At 46.6% G+C, this 21,664-nt stretch overlaps 2 protein-coding genes across 2 annotated transcripts; both read right to left on the bottom strand.

Moving 5' to 3' along the window:
• Positions 1–265: 265 nt before the first annotated feature.
• CYREN (cell cycle regulator of NHEJ) lies at positions 266–1,363 on the bottom strand. The gene is made up of 3 exons (XM_015626994.3): positions 1,230–1,363; positions 1,069–1,135; positions 266–753 (listed from the first exon to the last, which is right to left on the bottom strand). Exons 1-3 carry the CDS (start codon positions 1,346–1,348, stop codon positions 535–537), a joined length of 405 nt encoding a protein of 134 aa, XP_015482480.1. The 5' UTR covers positions 1,349–1,363; the 3' UTR covers positions 266–534.
• Positions 1,364–3,082: 1,719 nt separating this feature from the next.
• WDR91 (WD repeat domain 91) lies at positions 3,083–21,505 on the bottom strand. The gene is made up of 15 exons (XM_015628952.2): positions 21,319–21,505; positions 19,486–19,665; positions 18,297–18,504; positions 17,368–17,450; positions 15,098–15,222; positions 13,150–13,327; positions 12,723–12,881; positions 10,489–10,688; positions 9,899–10,049; positions 8,344–8,438; positions 7,852–8,020; positions 7,044–7,152; positions 5,515–5,627; positions 4,582–4,779; positions 3,083–3,717 (listed from the first exon to the last, which is right to left on the bottom strand). Exons 1-15 carry the CDS (start codon positions 21,439–21,441, stop codon positions 3,553–3,555), a joined length of 2,256 nt encoding a protein of 751 aa, XP_015484438.1. The 5' UTR covers positions 21,442–21,505; the 3' UTR covers positions 3,083–3,552.
• Positions 21,506–21,664: the final 159 nt, after the last annotated feature.

Below are 21,664 nucleotides of genomic sequence, written 5' to 3'. Positions count from 1 at the left end.
GCCATGGGGTCAGCTTCCTCCGGGCACTGCCGACCCCTGCCAGGCTGCTCCCGCACGTCTTCCTCAGCATTGGGAGGACTGCTGGAGACTGGAGGCAAATTCAGCAGCAAGCCCCACTGCAGTTGTGACAGGAACCACAAGGACAAGGGAGCCCCCAAGGCTGAACCAGCACTATGTCACTCTGCCAGCAAAGGTCTTCCAGGTCAGCAACTCCCTGCTCCCCTCCATGCCCAACACCAACCCACCAAAAGGATACTCACAGAAATCCAAATGTCCTCTTTAATCTGTCCATGCTCTGAAATGTGGAACAGAAATTAACACATCTGGACCCAAAAATCCCCCTGAGCCCAGCACTGTGTACCTTCTTCCTTTGTCCCTGTGGCCTTCATGGGTATCCTACCAGCTACACAGGGCACCAACACAGCAGATGGATGCACAGCCCCCTCCAGTCCCTCTTCCCACCGTTCTCAGGGCCGCGGGAGGAGACACGCTCCCCATTGTGCCCTCTTCTCCTGGGAATTCAGAGAGAAGCTGTTAGCTGAAAAAGATCTCCCTGACATATTTCAAGACATCGTCCTCAGAGTCCTCCCCTCCTGTCCTCTCTGCGTCAGCACCAGGAGGGGATGGAAGTCCCGGACCGTGGTCACTGCCTCCATCTGTGCTGGCCGTGCTTCCAGGAGCCTCGTTTGGTGTTGGTGGGAACTCCTGCTCTTCTTCGCTCCTGGACCGGGCCTTCTCTTCACTTTCCTCGCACTGTGGATTCCGACCAGAGGGAAAAGAACAGGCCGGCCATGCGTGACTTTAGGCCGCGAGCACCCCAAGGAGTAGGAGGGCAGCCCACCATGCCCTGAGCCGCGCCTCGCCAGGCCCCAGGCCCGCCGGCTGGGACAGGAGGAGAGGCCCGGGAGAGCCATGAGGCACCCGGCAGCGCCCTCCGACCCGCCTGGAGCGGGGCCTGCAGGGAGCCGCGGGCAGCAGCGCTCCCTGCCCGTCCTCCGGAGCCCTGCCGCCCGGCCGTGCTCGGGTACGGCCAGGGCCGCGTCCCCACCCGCGGAGATCCCGGCTCACCTCGGCCAGGACGGCCAGGGCCACCTCCACCAGCTCCGCCTCGTTCATGCAGTACAGCGCCGCCGGCCTGGGCAGTGCACAGGGGACGCTCAGCGCGGGCGGCGCCCGGGCCCGCCCTCCCGCCCGCCGCCTCAGCCGCTCCCCCGCCCCAGCGGCGCTACCTGCGCCCCGCCGCCGCCCGCCGCCGCACGGCCTTGGGGGCCGGGGCCGCCGCCGCCCGCTCATCCCCCGCCGCTCCCATCCAGGCCGGGAGCTGCCGCCGCCGCGCTCCCGCCGCCATGGCCGCGCGGGGCGGGGCCGCCCTAAAACCCAAGTCACGACAGAGCCCCGTGTTTGATCAGGCAGGCGGGCGGTCAGTGAGGCCGGGAGTCCCTCGATATTCCGTCAAGTAAACATGGCTCAGGGCCAGCTGCCGAGCAGACGGCACGTTTGGAACGACGCGAGGCCGCCCGGCGCCGCTCCCGAGCGCTCCGGGACGGGCCCGCGGTGCCGCCCCGGGGCCCCGGCTGTGCCGCTCCGCTGGAGTGCGGGGATAGTGCCGGGAAGCGAGACCAGGGATGGAATGGAATAAAGGCTCCTCCGGGAATGGAGCATGTTGAGCATTGTTCTAGCAAAACAACGTCTTCATTCCTTCTCTCCAGGCTTCTTGCACAGTATCAATGTTGTGTTATTGCATCATTTTGGAAAGCAGCTTTGGGCTGGCATGTGTTTTTAAACTTTGTTTCCCTCTTCGGCGTTTTCTGTTTTGCTTTTAGTCCTACTTATGATGTAAACCTGAAAGTAGTTTCTCTCCAGAAACTACATCAGCTGACCCTCTGCGAGGGCTGGAAGATATCATCTGGAAGAAAGGAACATCCGTGGTGGTAGTGTTCAAGGCCATGCTGAATGAGGCTTTGGAAAACCTGGTCTAGTGGAAGGTAGCCATGCCCATGGCAGAGCTGGAACTGGAAGAGCTGTAGGTCCCTTTCAACCCAGACCATTCTATAAGTTTGTAATTCTAAATTCTTAAACAACCATGCAATGTAGTCAACCCTGCAGGACTTAGAGTTAAACAACAATCTCTCTTGGTCTTTTGAGAGGCCGACAAGGGCTCTCATTTGAGAGCTCTCTCAACTCTTGGACTAACCCTGGGAGTTCCTGAAGCCAATTTGAAGTCAGCACTGAATTTGAGGAGACATTAGCTCACACTGGCATGAAGAGGAGCTGCACCATTAGTATCACACAGCACTGAGGTGGAAACCCTGTACTTAGATGTCAGTCTGGCACAGGACCTGTTAATCTTGGAAGCCCTTGACACGGAAGGTGGGGTTACATGAGTGTAGTCAGCAGGAGCAAGTTGCTCCATGGAGAACAGATACCTGTAGCATGAATAAGCCTGTAGTGAGGATTTCAGCATCCAGCAGTGTTGCCCTTGAACAGCTGTCCATGAGGATAGCTATCCATATGGCTCATGAATGGCTGTTCATTTTCCAGCAGTGTGTGCTCTGCCAAGGAACAACAGTACCACAAGCTCCCAATACCGGCCAAGGACATAAGCAGCAGAAAGCTCCATGGCAATGTATAAGCATTTATACATGAAATGTATCTGCTGAGTCCATTCAAAGACAATGCAATACCTGAGCACAGCACTTGATGTTGGGGGCCTTAGGGGGAGAAACAGCTCCAGTGACAAGAGAGCCCTATACAGGGCCTGACTGGTCTTGGCCTCCCTCCCCCTATCCACCATCAGGTAGCTGCTAGACATTATGTAGCTTCTGAACTCCAGCAGAAGTATTTCAAAGACTGATTCAGGATTTCTGCTCTGGCTGGTAGCAGATACCTATGGCAAGGTAACACAATACATCCAAGTTGTTTTTGTTCCTGGATGTCTGGTTCACCCTAGTGTGTATGTCTAGGGCTGGAAGCACCTCATGTTAACATAAGAGTTTTTTTGCATGCAGGAGATTTGGCACATCACTGCACTCACCACCCTCCATGTTTTGCAGCAACTGCTGAACAAAGCATAGAGTTCAAATGCAAGGGAATATTTTCTTTTTATGGAAAAAACAAATAAAAACAAACTAACAAAATCATAACAACGAATATTATACCCAAAGAGCACTCTGGTTTCTTATCAGCCTTTCCAGTTTGAGTCATCATCATGCACTGTGCTACCTCATGCTTGCTTCCTCCAGCCTCACCTTCTTCTGCAGAACCCTGACGTGACCACAGCCTTTTAGCCATGTGCTACTCAAGACTCCCTAACAGAGGGAAGTCCAGCTGCCACAATGGATTAGTGGAGACTTATTTTTCAGTGCTGCCACTGATCCAGTTCCATACTGGCATTCTGTTGCACAGTGGTTTGGCAAACATATTTATCAAGAGGCAAAAGCTACAATGAGAAGAGGGACTTTGCTTTGCCTTCTCTCCCATGCAGTTTGTTCCTGTGAGTTAACACTGGTTTTGTCAAGTCTATTGCTCTTTCCCCCTTCAGTAGTGTCCAGGTTAAGACTTTTGAGCCAGTAAGGTTGTTAATTTAATTTTCCCATCCATAGAAGCAGTGAGGCAGGTCCCGCAGTCCATGGCTGTGCTCCAATCCACTGTGACAACAGGAGCTCGATGTCCTCCCAGGGAAAGGCAGCTCTCCAGAACCTTTTCCTCACCATTTAACTAAAAAGGAAAGCATAAGACTTTAAGGAAGTATGTTTCTGCAGCAGGGGCAATGCACCCAACAAGACAAGCCAAAGCCTGATAAAGACTCTGTATCTCTAAGAGCATGTATAAGCAAGGAGAAAATCAGAGAGATACTGAGATGTGTGTACCACAGACAAGAAAGGGAGCTTCCAGTCTCACTGCAGAAGCACATGTTCTCATGCAGCTCAACTTCTGACATCAGCTGAACTGCAGTAATTGAACAAGGCAGGCTAAGAGCATACACTGACGAGAAGCACATGAGCCTAAGGCATAGCTCATCTTAGTTCACGTGCTCTACAGTGCCCCAGATGCAAAGTAAAAATTCCATCTAACCTGCATTGCAAAAGCATGGGCATGTGATCAGTAACACTTGTTACTGAAGCACAGAAATTTGGGCACTCAGAACCATTGAGCCTTACCCTTTGTTTGATTTTAGTACAGCGTAAGGGAAGAGAATCAGGCTGGGTCTAATCAGCAGGTACAGAAGGCAGACTGAACATGAGTGCCAGTCAACAACCATACATTTTACAGTGAACTGGCATGCATCCATATATTAGAAAACTAATTAAAACTTTATCTGAGGCACTTGGACACTAAAAACTAAGCTTTAAGAAGGAGCACAAATACTCCTGCTATAGGACCCAAACACTTGCTGTACACCACACACGGCCGTACACCACACACTGCTAAAATGCACAGTGTGAAACTGAGCAGTAACTTTGACAGAGCAAGGATGGGTAACTGCTGCTTAAGAACTTCCAGAGGCTGCTGTTGCACCATTGTAATCAACAGGAGCCGTATGGATACTTAAGAGTACTCCCCTCCACTTCTCAGACTTACCTTAAAAATTACTCCCCCAGTAGAAGAACATGTCAACATGTAATTGCCCTCAGAGTCAAAAGCAAAAAGCCGTCCTCGTGGGAACTGGACTTGCTTGTAGCCACTGTACCCAGACAGAATAAAAGGACCTGTAGCTTCCCTGGGAAGGTCATACTCAGACACCTTCAATCCGCTTTTATGGATATTCCACTGAATAAACTAGAATGAGAAAAAGAGATGACAAAAGCCTAAAATGAAATTAACTGGGATGCAAGATGCCTTTTCTTCCTTTTAAGCAAAAAAGTGGGTATTCCTCACAAACAGAAGATGGCATTTTACCATCTATATCTAAGTGGCTATATTGATAAAACACAGGCTGCAAAGGCTGTAAGAGTGCCTTCTATCCAGACTAAGATGATATGCCCTGCCTTGCTCAAGCACTACTACCTATGTGTCCTTCCATACTGCCATGCAGCATGCTGGTGAGAACTTGCTTAACTCCTCAGCCAAGGTCTCTCCCTGAGCCACACTTCTACTGCTGAAAACTGAGGAACTGCAGAAATTGAAGTGTTTATTATAAACAACAGGGAACTTCTGACAAGATTTATGCAAAGTGGTCAAGGATGTGCTTCCCTGTGAATTCCAGATCTCAAATGTGGTGATCTCAGGGGCAGAGAAAGGTCATCCTTACATGGACTATCTAAGAAAGGGATGTCACAAACAGTAGGATTCGCCCACAAGGTCCAAGACTGCTCCAACTATTGACACATTTTTCAGCCACTCTCTCTGCAGATTGTATGGAGCACAGTGGTACTGCACACCTAAGATTGCAGCTAGCAGCCCACATTTCATCCAGAATCTGAGAGTATTTTTACAATTGTTTCCACCATATGGAGAAGACTCCAGAAGTGCTCTCTCTGCCATTTGACCAGCAGGAGGTCACCCATAGCCTACCTTGCCATCCTCGCCTATGCTGTAGACTGTGTTCTCATCATAGCTGAACTCGACGGAGTAGACTTCCCCATCATGTGCCTTCCAGCTCATGGCGCACTCATGCTGCTGCATATCTGAGGGGAGAACCACTACTGAACACTCCTCGTACTCACACAGAGCTCAGGTGAAGAGAGGGAGGCCTTTTATGTTCCTGAGGCCTCGATGACAGCCCTCCAAACCAGCCAGGGGGATCCCAATCCAGTCCCAGCACCCTGTGCCTGTACTCCCGCTTTCACTTTGGCCACAAAAATCATTGTCTATAACTGCTCGACTTCACAGGGCTGCTCACATGCTCACTGTCAACTGCAGGCATTCTGCATCCAAGCACCACTGGCACTCCTCCTCCCTCCCTTGTTATCCTACCCATCCTCCAAGCTGCTGACAGCTCTGTCCTCCCAAAGACCTGGGACTGCTGCCTCCACCTGTGCCAGAAGCAGATTCCCCATTCAAAGGTAGGACCTGAACTGCCTTTATTGCAAGGACAGGCTGAAGAGGACAAAAACATGAGAAACAGAAATTGTTCCAAGGAGGAGGACAGATGTGAAGCCCCTGCATTTAAATGGATGGTCTCACATTAATTGCTTTCCTCATGACTCAGCTGCTACCTGGCACAGCACAAGACCACTTGGCTTAAGGGGAAATTCACTCTCCTCTTCAGCAGAAGAGAAACAACAAATCCAGCAGCATTACCTGGGTCCCCAGCCAATGTCTTCCAGAAAAAGTCTATGTCAATTCACTCCTGAGAGCTCCTGTGGAGACAATAGCTTCCACCTTGGTCTCCAAGCCTATCCTACAGCTGCCTCCCTGCTAAGGGCAGCCAGATGAGGACTAGGGACCACCTCACTACTCAGTTTCACAGGAACATTTAAGTTAGAAAAGACCTCCAAAATAATCAAGCCCAACTGTTACTTTAACACTGCCAAGTGTACCACTAAACTATATTCCTAAGTGCCAGATCCATAACATCTTTTAAATACTTCCAAGGATGATGACTCCAGCACTTTCCCAGGCAGCCTGCTCCAGTGCTTGACAATCCATTTGAGGACAGAAGTTTCCCCAATATCCATTCTAAATCTCCCCTGATTCAGCTTGAGACTGTTTCCTCCTGTCTGATCCCTTGTTACCTGGGAGAAGACACTGACCACCACCTGGCTACAACTTCCTTCCAGGTAATTGTGGAAAGAGTAAGGTGTCCCCTCAGTCTCCTGTTCCCTAAGTTAAAGAACCCCAGCTCCTGCAGCCATTCCTCACGTGCTCCACACCCTTCACCAGCTTTGGTTCTGTTCTTTGGACACACTCCAGCTCCTCAATGTCTTTCACATAGTGGGGGCCCAAAAGTGAACAAAGTTTGAGGTGCAACCTCAGCTGTGCCAGGTGCAGGGGGACAATCACTTCCCTCGTCCTGCCAGCCACACCACTTGTGACACAAGCCCAGATGCCAGTCCTGGCCTCACAGCTGGCTATCAACCCCAGGTCCCCTTCCACTGTACCAAAGAGACGAACAATCCCATCTGCAGCCCCGGTGACCAGAAGGTTGCCATTGTGGTTGAAGGCTGTGCAGTTAATAGCAATGGGCTCAGGCTCCAGGGAGAACTGCAGCTGGAAAGGAAAACCTGCATTAATGCTGAGAAATGGACCTGGGGGTGCTGAAAAGCTGAACTCCAGGGGAGGGAAGAAAGAAAGAAAGAAAGATGGTATTTAGTAACAAGAACTCTGGTTTGGAGCTCTACACCTCTAATGACTACAGACTTCAAGGTCTGGCAGCAGCATTTTACTGTCACACTAAACCAGCAATTCACCTCAGCCAAGCCACAGCTTTCTTGGCCATGGCCTCAAGGTTGCAAAACCAGCTTCTGGCAGGCATTAGCTTGAGTATGTTGCTTTCTCCTACATGTCAGGGACGGCACTTTACTTAAATAGATGGAAGGCAAGGGCAAGAGCAGCAACAAAAACCCTTCAGTACAGCTCAACTGGAGAAAGCCTGAGCAAAGCATCATTCAATTCATTTGGGATATTTCCAGTCACAAACTGTGCAGCCAGGATAAAAACAAGGCCATGGACTATTCTGAAGATTTCCTCAGAAAAACCCCAACACACCAATAAAACAAAAAAACTTCACCCAATCCAGCAGCTACTTATATAATTTATTTTTATCCTGACAGAGGGGAAAGGAGGAAGGAGGAAAAAGAAGGGTGTTGAAAAGAAAATCAGCAATATTTAAAAAGAGGGCTCCTACACATTGAAACAGAAGACATTGTCAGCAAGCACACTGAGAAAGGAAAGAAACCCAGCAAATACCTGCTGCTTCATTGTCTTAGTGTCCCAAAGTAGCAGCTTCCCAGGAACTTGGTTCATGCTTTTGCCCCCAGAGTTGATTGCTGAGAAGTCAATGTGGGAGACAAGGCTCTGGGCTGCTGCAGAGCAGACGAACGAGGCGCCACTTGGGCTGCAGGCAAGCGAGAGGATCCTGAAACACAGGCACATGGTCTGAACCTCTCTCCTGCAGCTGCCTCAAGCAAAACACTCACCTATGAGCTCTCCCATTAAGACCCCACAAGACAGGGCGCTCTGTGAAGGAGGGCAGGATTCATGTGCTTAGTTTTTGAGTGCCTCCCATTTAACTGAGCAGTTTTGTTTTATGCTCAGGCAAGGACTGCCCTCTAGATGAAGACTGGATAGTCCTGCAGTTGCAGAAAAGCAGCAGCAACACTGAGATACTCACTATTAAAATCAACACCATTGATTTACATTTATTTACATTACTTATAAAAATCAGTATTCCAGAGTTACCTGGGCATGTCTTCATCAATGCTGATTTCACAGAGATTCTTCTTTGCTTCTGTGTCGTAAAGACGAACCGTCCCAACCCCACTGCCAAGCAATAGCTTGAAACCAGCAAGGAAATAGATGGAAAGAGTGTGAGTGAGCAGTACAGTGATGCTGGCCAACAACCACCAAGACTTAGTAATTGGGTTTTTTTTCTATTTATGCATTCAGACTAAATATTGCTCCATTATGATACATCCTGTCTTCCTGTGCAATCACACTGAGAAGGACTACCTCAAAGCCACAGAAGTCAGAGTAAAAGCCCTGCTTCCCAGAAAGAGAAAGATCTAATAGGCCCCAAGGTGGGATGAACACCGCTTTCCAGGTCATGGCTCAACCCTATAGGATGCAAAACATGTATGGAGTCTCAATATCTAGGGGTCCAAGGAAAGAGAAGCTTACAATTGTTAACTGTGTGCTAAAGAGAAAAATCAAGCCAACTCCTTTCACCCCGAAGAGCTCACATGTGCTTTATCAGTGGTGTTACACTTTCAGTTAAAATTTAAGTCATGGAGAGATGCATTATAAAAGAAAATTGAGCAAGCCAGATCTTTGTCACTTCAGTGCCTAATTTGCTGGTGAATCCTACATGTATTTCAGAATGAAGAATCTTTCTGTTAGCAAGAAGGAAATAAATTCCACAAAGCAGAAGAAACATCAACACAACAAACAAAGCGCAACAACTGCATCAACAACTTGCTTTCTAAAAGCAAAAGAAGATACAAGCTGTAGCACCAGCTCTTCACAGGTGGCATTTTGGGGTTAGCAAGCCACACACAGTCAGTGCCAAAATGCAAAAAATACTGCCTCATTTGCAGGCCAGCCTTTTCATACAGCCCTGTATCTGCCAAGGGAGGGCATGGAACACTAGCAACAGTTTTAGGACTCAAAGGAATGCCTTTATTTTAAGGTTCCTCTCTGGTAACAGAACTAGAGAAAAAGGGATATAAGAAACATTTAAACTGCCGTGTTATTTAAACAAGCTCCAAGCTCCTTATGCACACACAAACCCTCAGCTCTTACGACACCAGTCTAAAACTGGCCATGGAGCTTTTTTCACACCTGCACAAGTAAAATGCCACCCCCGCAACCCTGTTTCCCCTCCTCTGCTGCTGGCTCAGGGTATGAGTAAAGCTCCACAGCTCTCTGCTGCAGGCCTCCCACAGGCTGTTGTACTCAGTTGCCTCTGCCTGTCTTTACAAGTTGCTGTGTGATTTGTGTGGAGATAGGCATTTCTCTCAAAGGCACTACTTCTATCCTGCAGCTGTACCCACACTGCAGCTTGGGAATTCCCGTTTCAGGGCAAGTGATGGTGAACTCCTTGCTCAATACAGAGTGTACATTCCCCACTCTAGTTCTTCCTAGACCCTAGAGGCTTTGGTTCCCCGTTTCCCACTAAAAGTGGAAACTAACTGCTGCCCCAGTCTTACCCACAGCACAGCTGTCTAGAAGTGAATGTGCAACACGCAGCAACACAGCCCCAAATCAGCTGCTGTGCTTCCACACGCGGACTACTCACCAGCCGATCGCGCTTGGTGGCCCATTCCAGGGACAGCAATGGAGATTTGGAAATGGATGAAGCTTTTGTTTGCATTATGGGGTTAAAAGACCAGACTTTGATGACCCCATCCACATCCAAGCTGGCCACCCTCCGTCCAGAACAATCAACCCTGTGTGTAGAATGAAACTGATGGGATATTTTTCTCCCTCAAATTCTCAGATGTAACCCACTAATCCTTCCTTTCCTGGCCACACACCAGTTCCTTCTGCAGAAATTAGAACTTCTTTGCACCACTTCCTGCTCACTTAACACAGTAATTGGCACAACAAAGTGCACTAAGCTCCAGACACAAAGCATAATGCCCTTAAGCAATACCTGCTTTCCAAGGGAGTTTCTTCCTGGCTAGCATTGCCCAATCACAAAAATCTCTGTCCATTCTCACTGCACAAGCTACATGCTATTTTCAGTCGCACTGACTTGACTGCCCTACAACTGAGAGTATATGTCCAATGTGCTGGACAGAATAGAGGCTGGGAGAAAGAGGTCAGACACAGCTGATCCTTCTGCAGAGGCATCTACAAGACAGCTCTCTTCTGCCAGTGCATTACCTGCAGTACATGATGGATGAATGGTGCTCCCCATACTCCTCCTGGCTCAGGACGATGAAAGGCTGTTCCTGCCGAACCCCCACAGCCTCTGCACTGCTGCCAGGCATTTTGGTTGAAGTCTCTGTTTGCTCAGCATGCGGCTCTGAGCACGGTTCTGCCTCAGCTATGTTAGTATCTGTTTTCTTCTCAGCACTTTGGCCCTGAAGGAAGAAATCCTGTGTGAAATACAAGGAAGCAGCTCCACATCAAGCTCCTCAGCTACCCCAGCCTGCTGGGAGAAAAAAAAAAAAAAAGCTGCAACAAAATAGAAGCATTGTCAAGCCCAATGTTCTGCCAGGGACCTTTCTGAGTACAAGGACCATGTGTTGCACAATTGCACTATTTAATATGACCTGCTTAGTTCTTGAGTCCCTTACATCCCACTCCATGTGCCCAGCTCTACACTTTTCTGTAAGAATTAAAATAACCACAACATTTCTAGCATACCTCAACCAATATCAGAGACCCATTTACATGCCATTAGAGCACAGATTCACAAGTCAATTAACATATTTCAAGGAATTCCTGCATTCAGCAATATAAGTTAAGTCTGTATAATATGCAGCTCAGCAAACTTGCACAAAAACTTGGCTCTCAAGCCCCAGTGTATGGATTATTTTCATCTGCCAGAGATTTAGATTGTACACAATGGAGCCACCACTGCAGCCAACTGACTGATGACAACAGTAGAGCTGACACATGAGTCCAAAAGCTTAAAACCCTATTTGACAGGGCAAACAGAACAAATGGAGTTTTAGGAGGTGACAGTATCTGGATGAGACAAGATCTACACTGCAGAAATATTTGGAAGCAGCTTAGCCTTCCCTTGCCACCAGAAGTTGAACAAGAAGCAGATACAGCACATAAGGTGGTAAATCGTCTGCAAGCATTCTTTTGATAAACCAGCCTCTGAAAATTAAGTGTCCCCAAAACAGTACTGGTGGTTATGAATTCCTGTTCTGTCCAGCACATGCTTGACTAATTTCCAGTAGCTTATCATCAGGACCAATGGATCAAGCACTGCATAATCAAATCATCTGAAATCAGAGCTGGAAAAGATTGGGAAATAAACACAAGAATTATTCTGCTGGTTAATGTGGGGAGGTAACAACCAGTGAGTGACACCAGTGTGAAAGAAACAGTGCCACCTTTCAGTTTCCTTTTTTCTCATATGCTTAATACAAAAGAAAGTTAAGAGTATCAAGCTTCCCCAAGAGCACAAGGACCAATCTTTAGACAGCCCAAAAATCACTGCCCTAACCTGGGACAATGTAGAAAAATGAAAGTCAAAGGAAACTTACTGGAAAATCAGGCTTTGCGATTTTCCAACCAATGCTGAAAGTGTTTTAGATGAACCATGAATAAAAAGTCCTCTCAAGGCCTTGAATGATGAGTGATAGAGGAACATCTCTTTAAGCAACACTCCCACACACAGAACTGTCACACACTGACCAATGGGCAACAGTTCCTCAGCACTGTCTCTCCACAAAGAACAATGTCTCATACAGACAAAACAACAACAGCTGAGATGCTGCCTGTGCTCTGTATTTTTTGACAACATGGCTGCTGAAAGCCAGACAATACACAGGTGAACAGAAGTAGTGTGCTGACCTTCAGCAGTTAAAATCCAGGACACAGTTTTATTCTTCCATTAGATTTTAAAGCAGGGCATACCCCCAGGCAAAACTGTGACAATAAAGTACAAGAAACTCCAAAAAACAAATGTTGCTAGGAAAGCAACTTCCATTCCTATCAAGGAAAGTTTTCTATTAGTTTTCATTGCCCCACACAAAGCCTTCAAAAATTAACAGGTAAGAACCTACAGGAAGAGAACTCACTTTGGCTGGATGGGTGAGCCAAGTTCATTACCACTGAGGAACGGGGATTTTAACAAGGTAGTTGAACACAACCATTAAAAGTGAATGCAACATTAATGAAGCCTCAGCACCAGGCTGCTGAAAAACATGGAGACAAAAGACAACTCTTCTTCCATTTGAAATGCCAATACTGATTAACTTCCAGGGACACAGAAATAAACTAAGTGCAGAAGGAGTTGATTAACTACAGACCTTCACCTTTGATACAGTTATTTCTGCCCAGCAATTCCAAAGCCTAAAGGAAACACTTGCATTTGTTTTACCACTTAGTTTTACAGATATACAAGTCTTCTGCTTCCCAGCCTTGCAGTGCAGTACCTGGAAGGTCCCTTTTGACAACAGTTCCTTCCTTTCTTTCCCATGCTCTTGCAAGCGCTTCTGCCGCTGCTGCAGGGAACTGGACTCGCCCGCCCCTAAACCACTGAAGTGGCTCTTCCCGTCCTTACAGCTCACTGTTCCTTCTTTTCCTTTGGCACTCTGGAAGGCAGAGAAGTGATTGGGCAAAGTTATGTTTCCAGTAGGGTGCAGAACAAACAGCAAAAGAAGAAGAAAAGCAACCAAGCACCTGCAAGGGCTCCACAAGCTCTTAGAAGATAATAGCTGTTCTTGTCCTGCATTCAAGCCCAGCATACATTTGCAAGGCAGGAAAGGACATTTAATTTTTCAGGTGGAGGCAAAAGCTTGGAGCAGTGCCATGCTGCAAGTTAACTCCTTGGAGACTGAGCAACTTTCAGTCAAGAATTACCTGGTGATTTGTGGGCTCTTTCTTCCCTAGCAGCATACTGCCAGTCTGCATTGAAGAAGCCCCACTTGAATGGGTTGGTCTGGAAGGGCCCTTTTTACTTTGGGAGAGAAAAGAGGACAGAAAACCTCCTCGGGACTGAAGAGAATGTGCTGTACTCCTCTGATTGCAGGTCATATCACTAATGAAAAAAACAAAACACCACCAAATAGAGTATGCAAATGTAGTGAGGCAACCTGATCAAAGACCACCCAGTTAGTCAAGTGGCAGTTGTCTGAACAACTAGAAGACAGATGTTCATATCCAAGCCAGTGCACCACTATGCAGTAAAAAACTATTGGAAAATATCCTGTTAGTGCCTAGAACAGGTCATTATAGCCACTGTAACCAAAATCTCACTTCTCAAAAATGCCACTGAGATAGTGAGCTCAAACTGTTGCTGAATCCCCTTGTAGCCTTAAACTTCTTCCACTGCATCTGGTTTGTTTAGAAAAAACCCTAAGGGAAAGGCAGGGGAATTCAGATTTCTGTAGAACTTACTTAGATGGGACTCCTAATTCAAAGCATAGAACAGAACTACGTCAAGAGACATTCAGCATCCCATATTTCACTGAACACCATTTGATAATCAGCAAATCATGTTTAATAATTACACAGCACAGGCCCTCAATATCTCAAAATTCAGACCCAAAGAAAATAAGAGAGCTACAGCCCATTTCTATGATTATAAACACCTCCCTTCTCAGTCCACATTGCCAAGAGCAGCAGCTGCTTCCCAGAACATAACTGTCTGACCTCACTCTGCTACAGCTTCCTCTGAGAGCAGAGTGGCAGCAAGGGCAAGGGGAATACAATAATCCTCACTATCTCTATCCTCTTCAACGATGGAACTGTTCTACCAAAGATGGGCTTTGGCTTAAGCAGAGACACAAAAATAAGCAACCAGAACTGCCCCCCAGACTAAGGGACAAGTTGCATATGCAAGAAAGGCCACTTCTTAGGCAAGCTTTTCTAATTTAAATGGACAAAAATAAATACAAACAATTTTGTCAAACATTTTGTCAAATGGACAAAAATAACTAAATTAGCTCATCCCTCATATCACACTCCTCCATACACACACATAGCATCAGGACTTTCCACACAGTTAAAAAAAATACATCACAAACTAAACTCTGTAGCCTGTCCTGTGCAAAGACTGCAAAGCACTTATCAAGGCAGTTGAATAGACACTTAAGTCTATTTAATCAGTCAAATTTTAGATTAGAACATTTTGTGTGGTACCTGCAACAACTTCTATCTGTCACTGGATAATTTAATCAATCCTATTCCTGTCCTGGGATTAAAAAAAAACAGTTAAAGAAGCTGTCTAAATTGTGTATGTTGCCTAATTTCCAGAGACACGCACGAAGTACAGGTAGCCATAAAATGCACATTTAACTGCAGCAAGTTCATGGGGAATTCTGTGCGTAACTGAGCCCCACAGAAGAGAAGCTCCTTTTCCCTTGACTTTGCAAAAGCAGGAAAACATCCCTGTGTAACAAGAATCCCTTTGGGTCATACAGTAACAGTATCTACAAAACAACACAGGGCATTCACCTATGGCACTGCAGGCACTCAAGTAAATTGGAATCAAGAGACAATCCACTTCATTTGAGCAATACTGCAGGTACTGCATTGCTACAGAGCCCTAGATGCCCAGAACACCTTGGTGCAATGCTGACAGCAGAGCAGAATCACTTCCACGTGTGCTTGGGCTCTCACTGGTTTGCAAGAACCCCCCAAATGATGGGAGAGACACCCGTCATGAATTCTATTACACCTGCTTAGGTCACCATAATTTCTGCACTGAATCCCAGGGCAAGGGGCATGGAAATGACCCTCCAGGAACCTCTCTGACCCAACAAAAGCAGCAGAGCCTGTCCCCAGCTCTCCTCCTGAAGGCACTCACAGTTCAGAGTCCCCTAGTCGATCCATGTTGGCCACATATGCAGGCAACTTGTGATGAATAACTGTTTGTTCCACCTCCAGTTCCTCTTTCTTCATGCGGGAGGACTCAGCCTGCAGAGCAAACAGCTACAACAGGAGAAAAGAGCCAAGTAAACACAGGGTCACTGAGATTCACCTCCTTCCCACTCACTGAAGCTGTTTACTCCTTTTATTTCAACAGCTCTAGAAGGGTGGTGAAGTAAAAAAGTTGCTCTGACCAGCCGAGCACCACATTGGCCCAATTAGTCAAAACAATCAGTACCTTACACACATGAAACTGGAGCCTACTTAAAACCCTTCACTCCTCTCCTGGGCTGTCACTGTGGGGACATTAGTGGTGCTGGGAAACAAGAGCTGGGCAGGGCAGAGCTTACCAGTCCCTCTCCATGCAGGAATTTGAGGCCAGGGCAGTGCAGGCACAGAGCCCAGAAGGTAATCTTCTTCCCACAGCCAAGGGTTTGCTGAACTGGCAGGGTGCACCAAGATCAGTGAAACCAGGTCACCCTGAAATCCAGCTCCATACTCTGTGCAACTCCTTCCCAAGCATGACAGTGAGATTAATCCCCACATTATGGAGAAAGAACACCCATCTTTTTTTCCCTTTAGCAGAGAGGAACCTCAGGATGCAGCTTTCTGGAACATATGTGGTTTATAGCTGTGACTCTTACTCACACAAAGAGTTCCTCAGGCTTTTCTGTTTCTGTACATTTGTTTTTCAGATATATTTATTTTTCTTTTTAACACAGTATTTAAGGAAATAAAATACAGGAAGAAATATGAGCTTTAGAAATCTAGCTTTCTATTTATGTATTTGCATTGTGTCAGCAACATAAAACAGAATCACTACTGAATTTCAGCTAGCATAAAATTCAATATTTATTGGCATCCTTTTTTAAAACCTGTATTCTAGAGGTAGATGGTTCCCCCTCTGACCTGACAAGCTGACTAAAAGGGAAAGTCTAGTTTTACTTCTGTTGATTTGCCAGAAAACTCTTACCCAGTCTGCAAATTATATCAGCCAATGTGCAAAACAAACCATAGCTTTAGTCTGACAAAGTAGAGAATACAAAACTTGAGTAAATAATAGAGCTCTATTTCAAAACATACCTTGTCTTCTGTCCCTATTCACTGACCATCTTTGCAGAACCCTCCTGTCAATGTTGACCGACCCACTAACTCCATAAACAGTGACAAATCTTGGGTTTTTTTCCCCAAGAATTACCTCCTTTTTGAAATAGATTATTTTATTTTACTTGAATTTTTAGGACAGTGTTGAACAGCTATTAAAACAGTACAAACAGGAAACACAACATACAACAATGTTTTGTAACACAGGAGATAAAGCACAAACTTTACTGAAGTATTTATACAGAAAGAGCTTTTCTTGGTATGTTTGAGGAAGTGAAATTAAAGTTCTGCTTGCATGAATAAGCCTTCCTACTTGTATGTGATCAACCACATGTGATCTATAGTTCAGAAAGTTCTTAAACTGCAGATTTTACAAATTTCTCTACTAAAAGTTATACTTGGAAATAACTGACATGTGTTACACCCTTTCCCTAAGTATCTGCTGATGATACTGTCAAACAAGACATAGAGCTGGGCAACATTTTGAACCAAAAGACCCTTCTTATGGTTTAGGGTAAGATCTAGAACTGGGAAACAGACATTCACAACATTTCCATTAGCTGATCTAAATTGCTTTAAGTGCACATCAAACAATGTTGAAGGGGCCATGTCAGAAGTAGCAGTTTCTGTCTCTTTGCCAGAATTTACTGCCTGTTTCTATTGCTTGTATTGCTCTATCAGCTAAAATCTGGAAGTGACCGAATAGTATTCACAAAATCATCCATACATCACTTCCAACCCATTGTATAACTACAGCATACACCCTTAACCTGCCACCAGTTTCACCTTGTTTTGACTTTGCAGTGTAACAGAAAAAGAGTTTGTATAGTATTCAGTCACCTGTCAGACAGCACAGGGAGGGGAGACAATCACCTCCAGCAGAGGGACAGGAATATCCTAAACACACATTTCACCATATGATCACAACCCAAAGGTTGCTGGAGACAATTGAAAGAGAAATCAAAATAAAACTAAATACTTAAACAATCTGCCTTAGAGTAACTGCACCAAGCAGAACAGTTACAATGCTCTCAGATGGATGGAATCAATTTTACAAAGCTCACATCACACAGTCAGCAGCTAAAGAGCGATCTCAGTTCTGACCTTATGCCGCAATGATTCATTTTCCTCTTGTATGAGACTGCTCCTGAGACATTCAGCTTCAAAGTTCAGTATGACTGGAACTGGTAAGCAATGTTAAAGAAAATCAAAGCAATAACTTGTGTGCAGCTGGCTTAATTCTAAAAGCCAGCACTCCATACCAGCCATTTATCTGCAAAAATAAAGCTGCCCAGTCCATACAATTAGCAAAAAGCATGTGCATGACCAGAAGATTAGCAACAGCTTAATTACTTAAGTCAACTTTTTACTTTGCTGTCGCACAAACTATTTTACGTGGACTTTGCAAGGATTTTTAGATTATTTCTTTTCAGAGTCAGAAGTGGAGGGCAAGACAGTACTGCTCTACTGTACCCTTTACTGTACTCCAAAGAAACAGGTCAAGATGAGTTGTATTCCAGCTACAGCATAAGCCTGCCCATCACCAAACAAGTAAGACAGAACTCTGTAGTGTGAGGCAAAAAAAACATATTTCTGCCAACAATCAACTGCTCAATTAGAATGAGCTGTCACTAGGCAATGTTGAACATAATGTACCCAAAGAAGGCTCTAACAGAAGATGCCAGTACAGTTATGGATTATGACCCAAGGTTGTATGCCTGTTTTGTACTATGTCAAGCAAAAGTAAAACCATTTCAGAACAAGATGTGCACAAGATTTTTGGTCACTAGCATAACAGTGATTCAGCATCATCAATGACCGCAATTGTTTTGGCCAGGGAATACAAAATATTGTCAGATAATTGAGCAGTAACTATTCCAACATCCTCTGGTAAACACTAACTTTCTATTAAGTCTTGGCTGTAAAAAGTCACCTGAAAGCAGGAAGTTCTACAGTACTATATCCTTGGCATGACTGTTGAAAGTGTAACACAGGGCAAGGGAGATTTAACTATTAGTTGCAAAAAAGGATATGCATGCACTGAAATAAGACGCTCAGGAAGTTGTGCAGAGACACGATGAACGTATCTGCCCACTGGCGCGAGAAATAGGTAGCAAAGGTGGGGTTGGAGTCTGGAGCAGGGAGGAAGGGCAGGACAAACCAATCCTTCCACTCTGCCTGGTTCTGGAGCTCAGAGGCCTGCTTGAGGAAAAACTCCTGCGCCTTGTCATTGCGGCCATTCTGAAACATAGCAAAAAGAACAGGGCCCACACTTCCGTTAACGCCACCACGTTAGGTCTAGGAACATTTGCTTTTTCTTATGAACACAATAATTATTTTCACCACCTTGACAAAACAAGTGGATAGTTACAGATTCACCAGGAAACAAAAGAATTCCAAATACGCTAGAAGCTCACAAATGCACTTAATCCAACCTTCTTTCTGGTCACCACAATCTTGTTTAAAGGCTGAGACCAGTTGAACCAAACACACTGATTTCCAGTTAAACCAGTGCAGAGTGCACTGATATGAGCATTCATACACAGGACCAAAGTACAATCCAAATTACTCAAGTCTACAGCACATGCAGCTTGAAAAGGTTTCCATCTGACACATTATTCAGACAGGACTGTCATACCTCAGGGTAAGCAATGGCAAAATAAACCATGAAGAAACACACTTCTGGAAAGATGCATTAGATTTTGACTCCTCCACCAACACCCAGATCTTCAGTCAGGGAAGAGAACCAAGAAGAATCAAGGGGAGAATATAATCCATTGACTTTCCAGGTTTTGAACAGAAAAATCTCTGTTCCATTTTAAGCTCATTATTTTCTGTTCTATTCAAAGCAAGCAAAAAGGCATTCATTTTCTCTCCTGCATTTCTGGTCTGTTCTGGTTTGAACCTTGTGTTCTCTGCCAGTATCTAAGTTAACTGAGCAGGACTGAGCTAGTCCTATCCTTTCTGAGGGAAACCTGTCTTTATATGAGTGTATCTTGCACCCAACTTTTCCATGTTTCCCTCTTGCCTGAGTCTCCCTATCCCACACACAAGCTTGTCATGTGAGTCTGCACAAAACTCCACACTACACTCCTGATCACGACACACGAATTGCTTGTTCCTGATCCAGCAGGCCTGGAAGAGGCTCACAAGAGCAGCTTATTGCTTTGCTTTCAGAAACCAGGATCTTTATAAAGTAGAAGCCTAAAAATCAAACACTACCTGAATAGCATGGACAAGGTAGTAGCGGAATAAGCTGGTTTTGAGCTTGTTCACTGTTGGCCGATACACGTCTTCCAAACGGCTGAAAAGGCGTCGGTCCAGATAACTCCAGTAATCCCGCAGGGCAGCCAGATCGTAGCTCTGAACAAACTGCTGCAGCTGGTCCACTATCTTATCCACCTAAAGAGGGCAAAACAGACAACACTTCAGCCACGTGAGGGCTCTTGAGGCACAAGACTTTCTGTAACTTAGTGCTGAGAAGCTTTAACTTCGGAAGGAGTACGGTACAATCCTTATCCATTAGCTGTTTTCTAATCCTGGAAACACTCTGCATTTTGTATTAGCATTCTTCCACTCTGCAGCACATTGCAAATGAATGAAAAAGAAATATGACAGAGCATAGCCAAACAGCTATTGACGGAAATATCACATTTTGTTGAACCCAACTGATGGGTTTTTTTGCAAGTAAGCAAAACTTTCTACCTCTTTCAAAAGTCAGTTTATAATAATAATAAAAAAGTGAATAAATGTTGAAAACTCAAGTGCAGCACCTAAAAAAAAAAGTATTATTTTTAGACTAAAAGGAAAAATACCTGCATTTAGCCAACAGAAAGAACTCAGTTCCACTCCACTGCAATCTTTGAAATGTGTTTATCTTTAGTAACATCATCTACTAAGAGAGCAGGCAATAAAATTTTGCAAAACTATTTTTTTTTTGTCATTATGTCTCTTTGGATTTTTTTTCTGCAACATGAATAAGGTGGAATGATGGTGTGGAAATAGATTATTGTTCAGTGGTTTCTGATGGCCGAGATAGTCATCAAAAAAAGAAAAATCTCCATCCTGTATAAAATTAAACTAAGGTTGTTTAATATCTGGTTTACTCTCCCCTCATGAGCCAGTATCTTAGGACATACCCAACTTTTATCTCTGTGGCTTCCTACAGATATAGAAAATTGAAGTTTGTGACCCCAGCAGACCCTTCTTGGACAACTCCCATTAAGTCAGCTGTTTGCCGACCTCTACACATTAGCAAAAGTGCTTTTAAAAAATAAAAGCAATATGCTTTATTAATGATAAAAGTAGTGCTTATATTGCTGGTCAAAGAAAAATCTGACTGCTCAAAGCACTACATTCGGTGCCTAAAACTGTTGCTACAGGAATACAAGCTCACACAAAGGACTGAAACTCTGTTTTTGAGACTGGCAAATTTTGTGCCTATTTCCACACGTTAGTCAAGGCAGCTGGTACTCAAGACATACAAACTAAAGAGCGGAGCTGCAAAGCTGCCGGATAAAAATCTCATGACCGAGATAAGATGCAGGCAAAGAAATGCCTTCCTGCCCTCTCGGTCCACGGTTCTCCTCCGTTCTTTTCGTCTCGCAGCCGAGAATCCGCTGGCGGGTCCCAGGTCGGACGCAGGGTCCACAGAGGGCCGCCTGCCGGGAGCTGCAGCCCCTGGCTCAGGAGGCAGGCGAGGTGATGGAGCCCCCTGTCCTGCGCTGCCGGCGCTCCGGAGCCCAGCGGGAGGGGAGCCTTCATCCGGCTACGGCCCCCGCCCGGAGGCTGCGCGTCCCAGAACGGCGGCAGAGCGGGCCGGGCGCCTACGGGACGCGGGGGTCCCGCCTGTGCGGCCGGCCGGGCCCCGGCGCCCAGCCCAGCCCAGCGCACTGGGCCGGGGCTCCAAGGGCTCCCCCCGCCGCCAGGCCCGCTCCCCTCGCCCAGCCCCTGGAGCGCGGAAAGCCGCCCGTGGCCCGCCCGGGGACCGCGTCCTCCCCGGGGGGCACCCGCGCCCAGCGCCCCGCCGGGAACGGGGACGCGGTCGCCGCTCACCCGGAAACCCTTCTCCCGGTCCGCCTTGATTTCGGCGTCCAGCTGCTTCAGGGCGGCGGTGAAGCCGCGGAAGAGCAGGTACTCCCGCACCAGCTCGTCCGTGCGTTCCGCCGCCGCCGCCATGGGTGCCCCGCGGCGCCGCCGGCCCCGCCCGCCCACGGGCGGGGAGGGGACGGCCCGGCCCAGCGCCAGGGGGACTACAGCTCCCAGCTTGCCTTGCGTGCCTTGCCCGCCCGCCTCACTCCCCACTCCGCTGGCGCGTCCGGCCCGCCTTTTTCCCTCCTTCTGATTGGCCGCGGCCGGGCGCCGGCTGCGTGCCGATTGGCCGGCCGCCACGTGCGGCCGG

This window comes from Parus major, chromosome 1A (assembly GCF_001522545.3).
Source record: "Parus major isolate Abel chromosome 1A, Parus_major1.1, whole genome shotgun sequence".
In the NCBI taxonomy this organism is placed as follows: domain Eukaryota; kingdom Metazoa; phylum Chordata; class Aves; order Passeriformes; family Paridae; genus Parus; species Parus major.
Note: the sequence above shows the minus strand (reverse complement) of the source record. Positions and strands in the feature narration are given on the sequence as shown.

What these genes read in the sequence shown, in the direction of transcription:
- WDR91 (XM_015628952.2), bottom strand. Translation starts at nt 21,441, where the DNA reads ATGGCGGCGGCGGCGGAACGCACGGACGAGCTGGTGCGGGAGTACCTG. An exon ending in TCATCCATCATGTACTGCAG is followed by an intron (nt 10,050 to 10,488) that starts GTAATGCACTGG and finishes TTCTACACACAG; the next exon opens with GGTTGATTGTTCTGGACGGA. An exon ending in TGGGATTGTTCGTCTCTTTG is followed by an intron (nt 5,628 to 7,043) that starts GTACAGTGGAAG and finishes TTCTCCCCTCAG; the next exon opens with ATATGCAGCAGCATGAGTGC.
- CYREN (XM_015626994.3), bottom strand. Translation starts at nt 1,348, where the DNA reads ATGGCGGCGGGAGCGCGGCGGCGGCAGCTCCCGGCCTGGATGGGAGCG. An exon ending in CGGGCGGCGGCGGGGCGCAG is followed by an intron (nt 1,136 to 1,229) that starts GTAGCGCCGCTG and finishes TGCACTGCCCAG; the next exon opens with GCCGGCGGCGCTGTACTGCA. An exon ending in CCCTGGCCGTCCTGGCCGAG is followed by an intron (nt 754 to 1,068) that starts GTGAGCCGGGAT and finishes CGGAATCCACAG; the next exon opens with TGCGAGGAAAGTGAAGAGAA.